At 43.8% G+C, this 19,605-nt stretch overlaps 1 protein-coding gene across 1 annotated transcript in view; it reads right to left on the bottom strand.

The window, feature by feature from the left end:
• Positions 1 to 19,605, bottom strand: part of LOC147733111 (uromodulin-like) — a 96,223-nt gene that overhangs the window by 37,181 nt on the left and 39,437 nt on the right. The window contains exons 5-6 of the mRNA XM_086957660.1: positions 10,904 to 11,124; positions 5,004 to 5,161 (exon numbers count right to left, since the gene is read on the bottom strand). Coding sequence (XP_086813786.1) covers positions 5,004 to 5,161; positions 10,904 to 11,124 — 379 coding nt within the window. The remainder of the gene's footprint in view (positions 1 to 5,003; positions 5,162 to 10,903; positions 11,125 to 19,605) is intronic.

The following is a 19,605-nucleotide window of genomic DNA, read 5'->3' as shown; positions in this document are numbered from 1 at the left end:
TGTAGTCTATGAGCACCTACAAATATATGAGGTAGCAATCGGTGTAATACAGGTAAAACAATTACATAACAACATAACATACCTAAGTAAATATGAGGTAGCAGTCGGTGCATTACAGGTTATAATACCAATACATAAAAAACAGATAGTTATAGTGTATGAGCACCTACAAATATATGAGGTAGAATCGGTGTATAACAGGTGAAACAATTACATAACAACACGTTATAGGACCAATACGTAAAACCAAGATAGATGTATACTGTGAGCACCCCAGAATAATTGTTGTAGCAGTCTGTGCATTACAGGTCAAAAAGCAAATGCATAAAAACAAGATAGATGTAAAAATGCTGCAATAGAAGGCAGACACTATCACAAGAGCGTGTCGATACAGGCTAAGTAGGGTGCGCGGTAGTAGAACTTAGTCTGTGTGACCGGTTCTCAGGTCATGCTCCAATAATGAGATTGACTAGTCCAAGATGGCCGCCACTAATAGAGATCAGTCTAAAGTGGCCGCCAAGAAGGGGAGTCGGAGACAGTAGTCCTCTGTTTGTTGTTCTTGCTTTGAGAGCAGGGCAGAGCCTTCAGGGAGGGAGTCTTATCTCTATGTTGGTGAGCCAGTGTGGAGGAGTATGCCGAGGAGCCTCGTGGGCGTCTGGAGGTACAGGCAGTGATTTATGGTTTCAGTTAGTGACCCCTGCCCTTATGAACAATGGCGGTTTAAAAATGTAGGACGAGTGGAGTAAATAAAATAAAATACCTTATGGTTATTTTCTGCTCTGTGGCGCCTTAAAGTTGAGAGTGCAGTATTATTGCCGATATCACGCTTTGCAGGCATCCAGAGACTAGGCAAGAGGTGAAGGAAGCAAGATGCGGTGCACTACTGGCAGGCTGCGTGCTAGACCCCACACCCGATCCTCGGTCCCCGCCATCACCGCAAAAAGGCTGTAGGTCCGCAAAGTCTGCTCTGCCGGTCCGCTCCTATGGCCCTTGCAGCAGCATGAGAGGGGGGCCACCGGGAGTCATGCCCGCTGAAGGAGCCTCGCTGTTGCCCGCAAATCGGCCAGAGCTCCTAAGCTGCAACCCCTCCCGCCTCGCTAGGTGATGTTGTGTGTCTCCCGCTATCCTCGCCTATAGCCTCGGAACTCCACTCTTACCGCATGAGCCCGGGTGGAATCCGCCGAACAATATGAGGTCAGCTCCCACGCAGATTCTTTCAGGGGACATCTCTGCGTCCGTTGAAGTTGGGGGCCAGCTCAGTCGATCCCACCGAGCCTGAGCGCCCACTCTCCAATGGGCGCCGCAAGAGACCGGGCAGAACCGCCGCACAGCAAGAGGGCAGCTCCCTCGCAGTCCCCCACCGGAGGCGTCTCTGGTCACAGCCTGGTATCCCTGCCGGCTCCGGTCAGCGCCCCAGCAGGCTCAGAGTGGATGTCTCGATCCCAGTCTGGATCCCCTGCCGGCTCCAGTCAGTGCCCCAGTAGGCTCTGGTCCAATCTGGTCTCCCCTGCTGGCTCCGGTCAGCGCCCCTGCAAGCTCCAGGCAGTCCGACGTCCGTTGTAGGCTCCTGCGATGGACAGTAGCAGCCCGGTGTCTGGTAGAGGCGGGGGCGATTAGGACCTCTCCCGCGCCGATAAGAATATGTTTCAGTTACTTGAGTTGCTGTTGTAGTTACATTCAGTTGCGTAACTACGGATACCCGGGATACTGAGTGCTAACAGGGATTAAATCCAAAATTGGAATCCCAAGCACTCGGAGCTCCGACCAGGAGCTCCTACCCGGCGGCCATCTTGGGTTGGGATATTAATAACTCAAATTTCTGACACTAATTGGAAAACACATTTTGAGGTTTCTATATGGGGCTCATACCGACGACAGGGGAACTTACTTCCACCGGGCACTGTAGCGGTCTGGAACCACTCGATTTTAGGTCAGCTGTACCGATTTCAGTATTAGGTTGTGAATGCCTTATGGGCTGTCGGAAACATGCATTTTATAATGGCAGCTTGTACTTTGGGCTGAAAGGGCCTGAAGCACAGGCTCGGTGGTGTGCCAAGCAGTGCAGGGATGTATGCCCCATAGTTTTAATTGTACAGTATTCCGTCCATCAATTGTTTCTTTTGCATTTGTTACCCTAAGTGGGAAGGTTATTCCAGATGTGGGTCTCGTGCTCACTGCACCACTGGAGTCAAGCTAGCCTGGCTGATGAGGGGTGATGCCCTAAACTGGTCCCAGGATGTTTCCGTCCAGGGAGGACCTGGCTTGGCAGTTAAGGCTGGACTGTTCCCATAAGGAACAGGGTCAAGACTGATTTGCATATGGCTGGGTCCAAACTGGGGTGGTGTGGTGAGCAAAAGAATGATGGATTAAACCCAGATCCTTGTGACTGGGGGTGACTGTTTTCATTGTCCAGCATTCCGTACATCAATTGGTTCTTTTGGATTTTTTGCCTTAAGTGGGAAGTTTATGCCCAGACATGGGGCTTGTGCTCACTTCACCACTGGATACAAGCTAACCTGGCCGATTAGGGGTGATGCCCAGAAAATCGGCACAGGATGCTTGTTTCCGGTTAAGGGAGAAGATGGCTTGGCAGTTCAGGCTGGACTGTTCCCATAGGAACAGGGTCAAAACTGATTTCCATATGGCTGGGTCCAAACTGGGGTGGTGAGCAAAAGAATGTTGGATTAAACCCAGATCCCTGTGACTAGGGGTGAATGTTTGCATTGTCCAGAATTCCGTACATCAATTGGTTCTTTTGGATTTTTTGCCTTAAGTGGGAAGTTTATGCCCAGACATGGGTCTCGTGCTCACTGTACCACTGGATTCAAGCTAACCTGGCTGACGACCGGTGATGCCCAGAAAATCGGCCCAGGATGCTTGTTTCTGGTCAAGGAAGGAGATGGCTTGGCAGTTCAGGCTGGACTGTTCCCATAGGAACAGGGTCAAAACTGATTTGCATATGGCTGGGTCCAAACTGGGGTGGTGTGATGAGCAAAAGAGCAATGGATTAAACTTAGATGCTTGTGACTACAGGTGAATGTTTGCATTGTCTAGCATCCCATCCATCAATTGTTTGTTTTGCATCATAATCCAGACCGCAAAGGTGAGCCTGGCCCCTGCGTCATTTGGGAATTTTGGTGGCTTCTGATGGGCTCCTTGAGCCTATTTAGAAGTGCAGCCGAATCCCCAGATAGATTTCACTCCAACTGTTGTCATTCTATTACGGCGGTTGGTCAGAAACCTACGATGTCGGGCAGAAAGCCTCCGACAGCCGGTTAGAGGCTTTCGGCCGGACATCGTAAAGTGGGCCCTATGTGATTAAGGGTTTTTCAGATGCAATCCTGTTCCTCAATTGCATGTGACTTTGGATTGATTTCTCCTGCACTCCTCCTTGCTAGAGTTGGAAGTCTAGCTTCTGCTTCAGAGACTAGAAAGTGTGAAGGGAGATTAGGGAAGACTAGACCTCCTGTGACCAGTTGTTGGATCCGTGCCAATACAGTCTCTTCATTTGGGAAACCCAGAGATTGCTGGTTTCTCCATCAAGTGCATACTACTCTACATACAGCCATGTAACCCCATCCGACATACAGTGCAGATCATCAGAGGATGTAAGGAGTTTTCAGTTTTCATCTAATGCATCTCAACCATAGGGGTGAAGATCGTCCACCATAAGAGCGATCCTGAAGGCTGAACTGTCATTACACCACAAACAGTACCTCTAAGTAACAACTGTCACATTGCTTTTGAGAGTTGGATACCCTCTGCCTATAATGATAGTGATGATCCTTTCACAACACCTCTTGAGGCATTATCATCATCCCTGTTCATTCGATCCCTCCTCACTCAGGTATCTCTCTGCCTCGCAGGGTGAGTCAGTTCCAGTGAGGCCAGTGAGTGGAAGCTCATACTCCGGAGCAGCTTTGGGGCATTGCGACTGCTGCGGCCGCACTGGGCACTGAGCTGCGGAGGGAGAGCTGGCCTCAGGAAGGGGGGAGGTGTGCTGTATTTAACAATAACTTATGATTGGAGATGGGGGGCCCTTTTGCCCGGTGGTAGTGAGAGAATCCAAGGAGTCGATCATGGCGTATGCTGGCATACAAAATGATTGTTGCACCAGTGCCACCAGTGCTAAAGTTCCTTTTCACTTGTCTGCCTTCCCAAAGGGACTCAATGCTCCTGCTAAAATTTCCCTTAAACCTTTATGAGCTTTTAGAACCCAGTAATGTGGAAACCACCAACACTTTTCTGCGTAAAAGAAACATGAATGACAATGAGGTTACCAATTGCTAGGGACCCTTTAAAAGCGTGCTTCCCAGCTAAAATGGCTACATGACTAGATAGGCATGTGCTGGTTACATGAGCCAGTCCCCATCGGACTTCATGAGTGAACCTAGGCACCAACATCAGACTGCAGGAAGTAGGGTCTCTGTGAATTTGTAACCCATCAAGTCCCAAGTGAGTTGCATTTTTCATCATCTTCGGGTTGAAGCTAACAAAGTTCTCGCTTTACAGTGGTCAGGCCCATTTGAAAAAGGAATGGCAGAAATCGGAGTAATCCAAAACCTACAAGAGATTCATTCTGTAACAATATCATAGTGCCTACTGCTAGTTGACTATAAAATAATTTAAGTGCACAGGGAGTACGAGAAAAAGCAGTTAACGCTGCGCCCAGGCAAAATATAAATTACCCTGGCTGAATTTGGGAAGTTTATCAATGTAACGTTACATGAAATATTCAAATGTTTTCTAAATTTTGCATTATGTGAATTTCCATAATGATCACCCAGTAAATATGTATTCACTGAGAGGCATATGTCGCCCCTGTATTTGCCATGTCTGATTTTTTTATGCAAAATATGCTATACCCTAAACAAGTCACTCAAGATAATTGGAAACTACTTTTCGTACCAAGAGTGTGGCATTGGCATCACATTTCATAACATTTTGCAGAAATGTGTTTTTCATACTCTTATCTTCCTCCCCTTTTGTTTATGTGTATTTACCTTGATATGGGATTTATGACTGTGTCCAGGGAGGCCAAGATGTTCCGCGGGTATGAGCAGGAGAAGTTATATCTCAGATTAGGCACATAAACAACTCCATTTATGATCGCAGCTGGAATTTCGAGGTAGTTGCTGTACGTCGTATACGTGCTGTTAATCTGAAACAGATGAGGGGGTCAATGTCATTAACTCATGTAAATGGGATGCATTATGTGCTCAACAAGTCATACATTTCATTCAATGTGAGGGTGGTCTAACAATTATTTTCTCACTCTGACTGCCTCTTCACCAGTTTATTAGTCAGTAGTAACGGGTATTAAAAAAGCCTTTGACAAATACAAGTGACTTGTCTTATGCAATCACTTTTCTTTGTTCATTCAGTACTGATGTGTGAATAAAACACAAGCATTCCATAGGTTCAGTTCTCTTTTCCTGAATGAACCTTTGAAAGTGTAGCTGTCAAGGTCCTTACCCTATTTTTGACTAAATTTTAATCGATTAACATTTCTCAATTATTTTACTAAATAACTAGTTAACCTATATTTTACATTTGGCAAACATATATTTTTGTGACATGTTTTACCAAACCATCATATTAAAAAATATAGATATTGTGGATTGTAACTGAACATTTATACTTTTTTGTTCGATATGCCACCATGGCAATGAACCACTTGAACGTTGCTGCTTCATTGTCATGCATGACAGATTTAATGACGTGGGAAGATTGTATACTTGTCACAAAAAACTTGAACAAGTATTGGCAAATCTAAAATATCTTTCATGCATTGTAAATGATGCCAGCGATATGGCATGTAGGAACTTTGTTGCGCCATTATTCCATTCCAGTGAAACTGTAAAATACAAAATAACTGTAGGAACTATTGCTCTATGTAACCATCTGTGCTGCTTATATTGATGACATTAACACATGCAGTAGACCACTGAGGCAGTCAGTAGCCAGGCATGAAAAATGCACAACACTTTTAGTTAGTGCTCGACTGCTCATCCACATTTGTCGGGAGAGCAAAGTAGGATTAATGAAAGGGTGCAATTGACATTCAAGTAAAACATGTACTTAGCTAACTGTGTGTACCAACCACCACTGTCACATTCAATATGGTATATTGAATGTGACAGTGCTGGTTGGTTCGCTGAGAATCATAAGTAACCAAGGTGTTGGTTTATGACAGCAAGCTGCAATACTGGTGTTGATAACCAATGACATGTAATATAGGCATCATAGCTGAATTATAGGATTTAGGATACAATGTAAATAGAGCTCACGATTGACCCATGGTGGTGTAGGAAATGAATGGTAGAATGTGAGGTATAGATACCGTTACTGACTATATTGATTTTATGTTATCATGTTGCAGAGGTCCCTGAAGAAGAGACTTTGGGGCTCATTACGATGGTGGCTGGATTTGGTCTACCCGCCACCGTAGCAGTGATTAGGTCCAACTGCCATGCCTGCAGTAGTCCCGCCCATACAATTATGAGGGGACCGCCACCACTGTGGTCAGATTCTGCACCTGTAGAATTGCGGTGGTTGAATGTTGAAAGGAGCATGTTGTGCATTTCACTGCACTACGTGGCAGGCACTACACTGTGCCTGGCACTTGGTGCAGTGAAATGTAGGGGGGTTCCATGGGTACCCTCCAGTCCACCCACACCTTCAACCCAAAAAAGGGGGGCCTGCAACAGGCCCCTGAAGGCATTCCCCACCAGCCTTTCAACGGTTCAACCGCCACAGAAAGGCTAGCTTCCGCAGGTATGATAATTGTTATTTTGAGCATGCTGACCACTCCACCAGGCAATCGTGACGAATATTTTGTGGAAACACAAAGAGCTGTGCACATAGTTACTCAAGTACATGTTTTGCTTGAATGTCAATTGCCTATTCAGAAAGGAGGATTGGCAGCCCCCATATACCGTGTTGCACGCTAAACATTCTTTAACCAGTAGATGATTAGACTAGCACACAGAGAACTTTGAAGAATTAGAGAGTGCACCATTGAAATCAAGTCTTATATTTATTATTAATAGGGTGACCTAATTTTGAAAAGTAAAAAAGGAACATGCTGGAAATTAAAGTAGGACTAAAGCCTTTATTCTCACTAAAGGCCAGTCCAGGTTTATGCGTAGCCCTGTAAATGTGTGCCCTCATGCATACATAATCATATGGATACACACACACATACACGGATATCAGGGTAGTTCAGTCTTAAATAATGCTGAATGTTTTCTCTCAAGATCACCTATAATTCTAGTTTAAAGCATGTCCCATTGTTCCTTTAGGCATTGTCTTCCAGGTAATTATTTGTGGCTTTCAGGTGCATCACCCATGTTTTAGATGTTCAAGCTACTCCACCGTGCTTTCTATCGTGCATTGCCTGTGTTCTGCATGCTTCCTTCATGTGATTCCATTTATGCATGATGCTGCACAAATCTACTTGATCTTTCAGAGATCGAATGTTCATGGCTTTTAGTTTGATCTTCAGTGCTTCCTTCTCTTTCAAGAATGGACTCCAATGTCTGCCTGTAGGCATGTCGGGTTGTCACCTTGTTTTCATATTTGATCAGAAACCCTAATCAATTAGTCTGATTCCCGAACAAAGTTTTAAAAAGCTGGTCAGCAACATAGTTGTATTGCTTTTTTATGCGTTTATGCTGAGCCTTATACAGCCTTCATGCCATCAGTCCTTAAGTTGGAACACTATGTATTCACATCCTTCCATCAGTTAGTCCATCTTTCTGATCTTGTGCTATACCTTTTTAGATCTGGGCTGTAGACAGCTTTAGCTGTCTCTCCAGTTCCATGTTTTACAAAAAATACATATATGTATACATACAGAGGGGCTTGCAGTCAGCCCTTTTCTTCTACTAGTATGCAGAAGTGCCACTGACATTTTGCTTCTTCCCACCACAGCCCAGAGCAAGAGGCAATGTCATGGCTCATTTCAACCATTGGCTGTCTTCAATTTGAGTTTCAGCATTTCACTTTTGCACCTGTGCACTCCTTCAAAAAAGTAGTCCATTACAGTGTTGCAGCTGCACTCCACCTTTAGACTATGATATTTCCACTTTGGATTAATTTTACACTTGTAATGCTTGTTGTTTAAGTTTGCCAAAAACAATGCAAGACTGATTGGCTTTGCCAATGCTTATTTTTCAAGGAGGTCTTATATTGTACCTCAGACATTCACAACTTTCCTGTGGCACCTAAAGAGAGATCTGCAGCTGGACTGACTAGTCAGCTTTGCAGTGGGCCCTGTCAGGTTTTGGACTTGGGCCTGCACTGTTACCTGAGAACACTGAACAGAAATAAACACACGAGGACAAGAAGGAGCTTTTCGGCCATTTCCTCCATCATATGTGTCACCATATCAAATAAGCACTAAAGTGTTCAAAACTTTCTTTTAAATGTTTGTCCTCAGCGCGCGCAAACTGGTCTTCCTAGTCTAGAAGGAGTTTAATTCCCTCATTAACACATTTTCCACAAAGCCCAGAATTTTGGCTTGAGCGGGAATGAAGGGAGACCTCTGCTCACCGCACAGAGGGGTCGATTCTGAGCCGGACGAACGCTCTGCCAGGTACAGAGTTGGTGGGGGTTACTACGCCCGTTTTTCAGGAATGGGAGAATTATGCGCAGTTTTTTAGGCTGGTAAATCTAGCTGGACAATTCGCACGAGGCTTTGGTTTCATAGCACCCAAGCCCCGATCTGTTTTTTTTTTCTATCCGGGGTGAAAAAGGCCTCCACTTCCGTCTCCTGCTCTCCCATATGGGTTTACTGATAATTGTCCGATTCTTGTGTGAAATTATTGTACGGTCCCATCAGTTTATCGTTACCCCAATATTGTGCAATTTAAAATCAGAGTCAAAGTCGAAGGAACAGACCCTGGCTGACCATAATTGATCTGATCAGGTCAAAGGGAGAGAGCACAGTGCAGGCTGTGACTTGTGGAAGAGGTGGGAGGGCGCTGTGCTATAGGACAGCACAGCTGTCGCTTCTTGGCTCTGTGAGCCCCCTTATACCTCTGCGATGTCCAAGGAGAAACCCTGGTGACATTGTGAGAGGGGATTGGAGGGCAGCACCCCGCTCTCTAAGTGTGTATTTGATGAAAAAGGCGGAATCTAGGGGCATATTACCAACAACTAGCGATAATTATCGCTATGTTGGTTTAGCGGCGATATTTTTATCGCCGAGCTGCGGCGATTTTTATCGCTTAGGAACCTTGCTATTATCAAGGTTTATCTCCTAAGCGATAAAAATCGGCCGAAATGCATGAATATCGCTGAAAAGTCAGCGATATTCATGCATTACCGAGCTTATGCTCTTAGCCATGTTATCCACCTACCATTGGATAACATGGCTAAGAACTGCTCAGGGGCAGGTGTTAGCTTTCGGAGATATTTGCGCTTAGCGCGAATATCTCGAAAAGTTGGTAATAAGAGATAGCGATGTTAGCGACTGTTTCCAGTCGCTAACATCTTGGCACGCCCACTTTGCATGTCATTAGTGATAAATATCACTGATATGCAAAGCCGGGCCCAAGATGGTCGCTATCTCCTACTAGCTGTCGCTAACTGGTGTTAGCGACAGCTAGGTAATAGGGAGATAATTTTATCTCTGCTTTCTTGGCTTTTAAAGCCAAAAAAGCGGAGATAAACCCCCTTGATAATATGCCCTGCAGCTCTTAGCAGCAGAGGATCAGCGACCCCTGTTTGGCCCTGCAGCCGCCTCTACTCTTTCTGCCTGCATACACCAAGGCCCGCTGGAGACCTTTATTTCCAGTTACCGCTGCCCACATGTGAAGTGAGTGGGCAGCGCACGGGTAGAGAGCATGTGGACACTGTCTTTGGTTACACTATACCACTGGCACAGGGACCACTAAAACAGGAGCACCAGTACAAATATGGGAACAGTGACGCTAGGCCATTGATATTGGGAACAGACACTCATGCTGGGCACTGGTAGTGGGCAGTTCACTGGGACAGGAACACTAGCAAACACGATTGTTGACACCAAGAGAGTGACACTAGAACACTATGCTAGTGACAGCTGGGCAATAACAGTGCGTGCTGATACACAACCACTGAGAAAATACCACTGACAGTGGGACAATACTACTGGAACACACAAACTAGAACATTTGTTCATGGGGAGTAACACTGACATGTTTATTTACCTTATTCTCAGGGAAGCATGAGTCACAGGCAGGACATTGACACAGCAACACAAGCCCTAACCTTGATGCAGGGGCAATGGCATGGGGTAGTGACTCTGACGCTAGGATACTGATGCTAAGGTATTAATGATCGACACAACACTAGGACAGTGACTTGACCCAGGGACATTAACAGTCACAAGGACATTGGCTGGAGGATGAGACAGTGTGTTTAGCACTTTTCAAGAAATGTGTAATTATTATCAATGTCTGTTAGAAAACGTGTATGGAAATGCTGTGTTTTAAAAAGCAACTCTTTCCTACTGATAACAATAAAAATTTGTAAAAGTAGAATTTAACAAAATACCTAAAAAATGTATGTGTTCTATAAAATTGAAGCCTGGACACACAATAGATATTTTGGTGGAGGAACCACACCCCTGTGTCTAGCCCTGCTGTCCCTTTTATGCTGCAATTACTGCCTGGGAGCCTATCTATCCCTCAATGCATCTACGCGTGACTATGAGCATGACGTCTGGTAATAAATACACATCGCCCCTACAGTCTCCAATATGGACCGATAGTGGTAAATGCACCACATCCTACAGTCTAACACATGAACCAGTCATTGTGAATGCAGAGCAATCCACAGGCCCACAAGAGCACCTGCAAAAACAGTCAGTATAGGGCTTTTGTGATTGGTGACTATGGGTAGCACAGTTACTCACCACAACTTCATTCCCGCAGAATCCAGTGACTGGCAGGATCTGTTCGGACCACATACGCTTTCCATTCACGATCTGGTTGTAACTGTTCATGCAATCAAGAGCGGGGTTTCGGACGTGCATGCCCGCTGGGTTGTACCGGAGCTTCTCCAACAAGCACTTGGGGACCGTGAGGGTTATCAACGCCTCCTCACATACGAACATCGGAGCAACATCCGCAACCTCTGCAAGAAGAAGATAACCAGATAAATCGTTAAGCCCAGTGAGGTGTAAAGTCAGTAGAGATGTCTAAGGAGAAGCTTAATCTTAATTGAGCGCCACAAGTGTCCCACTCTCCAAGGCAAGGGTTTCAGCGCCTTGAGACCCTCACGGGGGAGTAGTGTGCTTTACAAACCCCTGATTGATTGATTGATTGATTGAGGGTTTCTCTTCTGACCAGAGTGTTGCTGGAGTCTTGGATTGCCTGTATTTTGGAGAGAGTGTTTTCAGAGCATGCGTAGTTCGCAGTAGTGCAGCAGGCGCAGTAGCACATATGCCTGGTGGTGTGGTGGACCACTGCACCTATGTTATGGCTGTCTTTTTGTACCCAAGCAAACTCTAGGGACTATTTTAAATTGTTGCATTAGGGCCAAACACCCTTTCTACACCACTTTTTTTTTACAGGCAGAAGGGAAGCTCCATTAACTCCTTGTACCTCTTTCTCAACACAGTCTTTATCACTGGGATGTAAACCATCTCCCTCATAAGGACAGGACAACCAAAAGGCCCTATCTTCCTTTGCTTCTCTTTTTTAACTCCTCCCACAGCAGGAGGTACAAGAGAGTTACAACAGCCCTGTAATTCTTGCTTTGTTTTCTCTCTTTTGGAAAATACAAGTGCCTGGTGCTGCAGCTCCTATCCAAGTATATTAAGTTAAAGTCTTACTATAGGTGTAGCTTAGTTAGAGAGATTAGGGGGTGTGAGCATCGAATCTCCCAACTACGAAAGCAGTGGGCCATCTGGTGAATTGGGATAGACTGTTCCCATGAGGAGCTGGGTCAATATTGATTTGCATTAGGTGGGTTTTTGGGGTTCATTTAGAGTTTGGTGGGCAAGGTACACTGTAGCAATGGTGAGGGAGTACTCAGCCTAATAAACTGAAGGGCCACTCCCCCAATTTTGAGTTGGGATGATGCAAATTATATGCAGACAGTGTGAAATGTACTCTGCAAATGTAAAACTTCCTTTGACTGCACAATGGAATAAAAGAGCCACCAGAGGTAAGCCATCCGACTACCCGTCCTACTTAGATTGGATGGTTAGATGGCTTCTTGCTTCTTGTTTCCATGGTGTGGGAGTCATCAGTTTTTTTTGCCAAAAACAAACTCCCACTTTAGAAATGTGTTTTTGTAAAATAAAAAAAAATAAAAAAGTTGGAATATGTTTGATGACTGGCTGTTATGTTAGACAAAGCTATCCATCAAACATTTCCTACTTTGACAGCAACCCCGATGTTGGCGGTTCCTGCCATGTACAGAGTTGTCCGGGGGAGGAGGGAGCTGGCAGAGATCTCTAAAATTATCTGGCACCGTAAAGGAAGGGTGGCTGATGTAAAGTCCTTTGCCACCTTGGATTTCTTTATTCCATCTGCCCAACCATCATTCAGGCCCTCAGTCTTAGTGGCACAGTGAGCAAAAAAAAAGGGTTTTAATGCTGCGCCAAATGATTGTCAGTGCTTAGACTATTTGCAAGCATACTTGCAATCATCTTTTGGGTGTTTGATTTCAAATAGCATGCCTGGAAACCTGAGGCTGGTGCAGCTTTCCAAGCATACCCCTGCCAATGTTTGTGAATTCAACACAACACAGAAATGGCAGTCCCGAAGCAGGGCCTCATGACCCTACTACAATGCTAAGTATTTATTTATATGATGGTGTCACATCCTAAACACACTCCCTTAAGCAACTCCTGTGGACTTATCATATTTTATTTTCTTCGCTTTTCTTGAGGGGATTCTGCCGTTCAGTATTCATCAACCAGCCTTGGAGGGCATTGTTAGATCTAGCCCTTTTTGCAGGTTTATTTTTGTGCCCTGTTTTTGTTGCCTCAAGGCACTTTACCACTGCTAATCAGTTCTAAAGTCCATATGCCCTCTTTCTAAATTGTATTGATGATTGGTTTATCCATAATTGGCATATTTGGCATATTCGATTTACTGGCAAGTCCCTAGTATTGTGCACAACATGTGTGCCCAGGACATGTAAATCAAATGCTACTAGTGGGCTTGCCACACTGGTTGTGCAACCCACAAGAAGGGCCCTGTAAACATATCCCAGGCCTGCCATTGCAATGTCTGTAAGTGCAATTTTAAACTGCCTTGTCAACCTGGAAAGTGCACCCACTTGCCAGGTCCTAACCTTACCCTTTACTACATATAAGGGGCCCCTAAGGTAGGCCCAAGATGCCCCATGGGCAGGGTGCAGTGTTTGTGAAAGGTAAGACATGTACTGGCGTGTTTTGAATTTCATGATAGTGAAATACTGCCCGTTTTCATTTTTCATTATGGTGAGGACTAGCTCTGCTATCATTGGAGCTTCATTGAAACAACATAGAAGTGCAACTCTGAATTGGGAACAGCTAGAGATTTGGAGTTTGGGCTCCATGAGCTCAGAATTTAAAAATACATCTTTTAGTGAAGGTGTTTTTTTAATTGTGTGGTTGAAAATGCCAATGTTAGAAAGTCAAAGGTACTAACAATAGCTTGTGTGCACTCAAATTAAACTTGTTCACAAATGATATCCAATATTCAATGATATTCTAACTTGGTGTGCACTCCCTGAAGGGGTTCCACCCTGCCACCAATTCAAAATGAAGGTACTAACTAGAGCATAATGTTCTAGACAGGATATGCACTACCTGGTACACTCCTACATGAGTGTATATTACCAATTCTTCAAAACTTGTTAAACACTTTTCACAGAGGAAAAACAGCATTGTTCATTCATTAAAGACATATTCATAAGCCATGAGTATTTAAAACGATAAATAAACCATAAACCGAATCCGTCTTGTTGATGTGCTTCTTTTTATTTGCACATGTGATGTAAATCCAAATCAAGAATGAGTTTCAACAGTCCGTTTAATCAGATCATAAACATTCTTTAATCCCAATGCATTTCGGGTGTAACCAACACCCTTCTTCAGCGGATATCTACAAACAAATATATCACATATATATCTAAAAAATAAATAAACATTGCTGTCTAATTGCAACATAAACTACCATTAAGTGATAAACCTATATTATCCAGGTAGGTTCAGAGTTGCAGCGTGAAGTAAACTCAAAGTTAGCAAGTTAATAGAGGGCCACCAGATTACTGTGAGTATGACGATACTCGAACATCAACGCACACAAAAAGTAAAAGTGTCAAACGTGTGCATTCAGTGCAAGAAGGACACTGTGCCGTCAAACATGTTGGATGAGTATATCTACCTAATTGGAATCCAATGAGGGACTGTAACCAGACCTGAAGCTGGTCAATCGTAATATACAAAGAAAGACCAGTAGGATCAAAAGAATACAGCCACAATGATGACCTTACAAATGATTGTGAACATTTCTCTATGATGATTCAGACTATGTGCCATTGAGTCGGTGGTTTAATATAGCATAGGTTGAGAATATGTGATGCCAGTTTTCCTTATGCCATATGTTATATTTTTTCTCATGAATCACATTAGGTTTTAGTTGGGTAAGCACTTTTATTCTACACGAGTGTCTACAGTTTGCTATGACATTTATGAGCACTTTTACTGTCGCTTCTGGGTGAGCACCTGCTACTGTACATTAGAGCAGAAACATATTCCGCAGTGGTTAAACTCCATTGTTGTTGTCAGGAGTGCCGTATTTCTTCAATTTTAAGATGAGCGTCCCGTAATGCACTATTTAGGAGGATCCATATTCTTGCAACATGGCTGCCACTTTGTTGAGAGAAACAACCTAGAGTCCTCTCTCTATTTTCAACACACGCGTATGCGGCACATAAACGTTTACTTATAGCAGAGTCTGCAGAACTTGGGGATAGAACTTTGGTGTCGGATAGGGTTTAGAAAAGAAGAGCACGTCGGCAATACCCGTACGTTATTTTATAATGAGTGTACATTTTGGTCAGCACATGTGTGGTTGTATTCGCTGCATTGCTGTAAAGGGTTTTCATTATGTTGCAGAACCATCACCACCCTCCACACAGTAGTGTTGGGAAATGATTGAGACATTAGAGACCTTGTAAGTGCTCTTTTCTTTTGTTTGGTGAATCTCTTCATATTCACTTCTGGTTCTCTTTGACTGTGATTTCTTGTAGTTAATACCTGTTGGCACATACAATTCACAGCTATACATCTTCTGCCAGATTAGCAGTGAACTTATTTTGCTCGTCACAGAGCATAAAGTACGGCCATCTGCGGCGAGCTTGGACGCCAGGTGAGTTCAGTGTACTTCACATCACTTTCAGATACACTATGGTTAATGTGCTTGATATATACACAGAGTTAGGGTCATCATTGAGGCTGTATTCTTTTGGTCCCACAGGTCTTACTTGGTATATTACGATTGACCAGCTTCAGGTCTGGTTACAGTCCCTCATTGGATTCTGATTAAGTAGATATACTCATCCAACATGTTTGACGGCACAGTGTCCTTCTTGCACTGAATGCACAGGGTGAATTGGCACGTTTGGAACTTCTACTTTTTGTGTGCTTTGATGTTCGACTATCGCCATACTCACAATAATCTAGTGGCCCTCTACTAACTTGCTGACTTTGAGTTTACTTTATGCTGCATCTCTGAACCTCCCTGGATAATATAGGTCTATTACTTAATGTTAGTTTATGTTTCAAATATACAGCAATGTTTATTTATTTTTGTGATACATATGTGATATATTTGTTTGTAGATATCCCCTGAAGAAGGGTGTTTGTTACACCCGAAATGCATTGGAATTGAGGAACAAGCCCCACCTCATTGTTTATGATTTGATTAAACAAACTGTTGAAACTCATTCTCGATTTAGAGTTACATCACAAGTGCAAATAAAAAGAAGCACATCAACAAGAGGGATTTGGTTTCTGGTTTATTTATCGTTTTGCATACTCATGGCTTACGGATATGTTTTTAATCAATTAACAATACTGTTTTTCTTCTGTGAAAAGTGTTTAACAAGTTTTGATGAATTATTAAATAACACCCGTGTAGGAGCGTACCAGGTAGTGCATATCCTGTCTAGAACGTTATGCTCTAGTTTGTACTGTAATATTAGAAAGTCAGCATTTTCTTGCTTTCCCATTCTGTGCCTCTGCCTTCTTGCGGATTCAATGTCTGGTTTAGATTGACAGGGGCAGGTTTGTGCATTCACTCTAGACAGTCACACAAAAGGGAGCCGAGGTATGCCCTGCATGTCCATGTGGCCCATCGTCAGGCTGATCGGTGTTCCTGAGATAGAGTGGTGGGAGAAGCCGTCACCTGCACCGGGATAGGGATGCGTCTGCCTTTCACAATGCTGTCTCCACCCCCTGTAGTGTGGCTGGACCAGGGAGTACAGAACTGGTTCTATTAATCAAGAGAGACTTTCCTTGATACCAGCCTACTTCAAAGGCTGCAACTAGTATATGTAGTGGGGCTCTGAACCCAGAACTTTGAAACACTTTTGGACTAGAAGAAGAGCTGTTAGGAGAAGTACTGACCCTTTGCTGTGTGTTGCTTTGCTGGGTTGTCGTGCAGTTGCTGCTTCTATCTGTGGGCAGTAGAGAGGACTGTCATTTTACCTTGCTTTGGTATCCTGCTTTAGTATCCTGCTTAAAAAACATTTTTCAAGGGCTTGAAGTAGAGATTGCCTCCTGTTTTGAAGTCTCAGGGACACCAGGTGCACAAAGACTTCACCAGCAGCATCCCTGAACTCCACTGCTAGGAGTTCTGACCTGCCTTGTGGTGCAAATTCCAGTGCGGGCCACTGGAGGAGTTTGCTGGGCTGATCAGCCCAGCGTCCCAGCTGTGTCTGAGGTGGATTTTCAAACTTCAATAGTCATTGGAAAGGCATACTTTCAAATACCCAATAACTAGCCACATCCAGATGGGCATTTCCAATTTAGGTTTATCCTTCTGGGCTGAAATCAGTCCTGTAAGTATTCACTAAGGTAATGGCTTCCCTGGTGGATCTTGTTCATGAACAAAATATACAAATCCAACCATGAATAGATGATGGGATGGTCCATGCCTCTTCCATGCCTCTTCCATGCAACTGTCAAAACTACGCACAGAACAGGTTTTCAACCTTCAAGTTCTTATAGAATTCTTCAGAGACAGCTTCTCGAAATCCAGGGAAATAATCCAAATCAGATCTAAAGACTTGCAGTAAAGGGAATATATAAGATGAATTAACTATTGCAATTTGTATCAAGTAGAAGGTATATGTTGGGGAAGCATGGACTTGTAGTGGAATGGCAGAATGGTTTAAGGAAATTAAGTCTGAAAATTATTAGGAAATGTAGGCTTAGGGTCAACTATAAAAGATAAGCATACTACTTATACTAACAAACTAGCCTAGCTCGCAGAGCCCGCTTGCGCCGATGTCGCACCCCTGGTCCAGACAGGCCCAGGTAACCTTCAAAGATGGTGGTGGGAGGGGGGGGGAAAGGGGAGGGGGGAAGGCCGGATAGGTTAGACATACAGGGAAATAGGGTTGAGGGGTGGGATTGGATGGTGGAAGGGTGGAAAAACGAGAAAAAAGGAAAGTGGTACAATTTTGGACAAAGAATTGTTGAGAAGGACAATAACATGATTAAGGATTGGAGTGATGAGATATATAAACAATTAAATGGCAAGCATTAGAATTTGCACTATTAATGCGGGAGGACTGAATGATTGGAGAAAGAGGCAGAGACTTGCATTCTTAGTAAGGCATGAAAGGATCAATATTATCTGTATACAAGAAACCCATCTCCCATGGTCAAAACGCAATCTACTTTCACTGGGTGGCTTTGAGTTAATAGCTTGCTCTACACAGACGTCTACAATCCGAGGTGTAGCAATACTAATTCGAGGTTCCCTAGGTAAAGCAAGGAAAGTGAAGGCGGATAGCAATGGGAGATGGGTAATTGCTGACTTAGACCTCGGTTTCTCGTTATGTGTGGTGTACGGCTCCAACCAAGATGAGCCGGAAATATTTGACTTTTTAGAAGCTGAACTTGTGGGTTGGGCTACACCGTTGATAATAGCTGGGGATTTTAATATTTTGGCTGATTGGGTCGGATATGAACCATATGCAGGTCGGAAACCCAAGGTCTTTCAATCTATTCGATCTCTTCTGAGCTCTCATGGGTTGCTCGATGTATGGGGGGGCCAAAAACCCCTTGGATTTTGGATACACATATTTTTCTAATCCTGCCCAAAAATACACGAAATTAGATTACTTCCTGATCTCCTCCTCTGAGTTATCGAAAGTTGACATACTTAAACTTCCTAAAGTGGTGTCTGACCATAACCCATTAATTCTTACATATAGTATAGGTCAGAGGGAAAGAAAAAGTAATTCCTGGTCCTTTGAGAAAAAGCTCCTTAGTGATAAAAGATTTATAGATCATCTGAAAAATTGGGTCCCACAATTCTTTGCAGCAAATAGGTACAGTGCGTCTAGAAACACAGTCTGGGAAACTTTTAAGGCAGCATTGAGGGGTGAAACTATTAGCTGTTCAGCAAGATTAAGAAAGGAAGATAGAAATAAGATTGAGGGTTTAATGAAAGAGTTAGTAAAAGTAGAAGAGCAACACACGACTGATATAATCAAAGGGGTTAATACCACTGCAAGTCAGGAAGCTTTACTGACAATCAAAGCCGCACTCCAGAAAGAAGTAACTATGAAAGTCACAGGAGAATACCAATCAAATAGGGTTAAAAGATATGAGACCGGTGAGCAGGCAGGGAAAGCACTTGCCCTCAGGTTAAGGCAGGAAAAAACAAGAAACACTATTGTATGTATAGAAGAGGATGAGATCAGGTATACAGAAAGTAAGGACATTTTAAGAGTATTTGAGAAATTTTATCAGCAGCTGTATGAGCAGGAAGAACCTACTAAGAAACCAGGGGAAGGAATACGAGATCGGGCCCACTTTTAGAAGACTCAGTCAAAAAAAAATTGGAAGAAGAAATTACATTATTAGAAGTAACAGTTGCGTTGCGGGAATTGGCCTCAGGTAAAGCTTCAGGTCCCGATGGGATACCTTTAGAAGTCTATAAAACAATAGAAACCGAAATCACTCCGCTTCTGGTAGATTTGTTTAATGGGGTTATGTGTACAGGATCAACACCCTCCTCTTGGAAAGAAACAAATATAGCAATCTTCCATAAAAAGGGGAAACCAGCGGAAAAGGCGGGGTCCTACCGACCCATTTCATTAATAAATTCCGATACTAAGCTTTATTCTAAAATTTTGGCAAAGAGGTTGGGCAGGGTCATTGGCGGTTTAGTATCCCCATGGCAGCATGGGTTTGTCCCCGGTCGGGGTACAACGGATCATACCTGTAGGGCAATATCTTTGTTTGATGCCCAGGCTGCCATGGGGGGGGATGTCGCTATGATCCTGCTCGACGCAGAGAAGGCGTTTGATCGTGTGGACTGGAGCTTTCTCTGGGCTATTTTAGAGGCGAGGGGATTTGGTCCCAATATTATAGGGGCA

Source organism: Lissotriton vulgaris, chromosome 2_1, assembly GCF_964263255.1.
Source record: "Lissotriton vulgaris chromosome 2_1, aLisVul1.2, whole genome shotgun sequence".
NCBI classification, from domain to species: domain Eukaryota; kingdom Metazoa; phylum Chordata; class Amphibia; order Caudata; family Salamandridae; genus Lissotriton; species Lissotriton vulgaris.
Note: the sequence above shows the minus strand (reverse complement) of the source record. Positions and strands in the feature narration are given on the sequence as shown.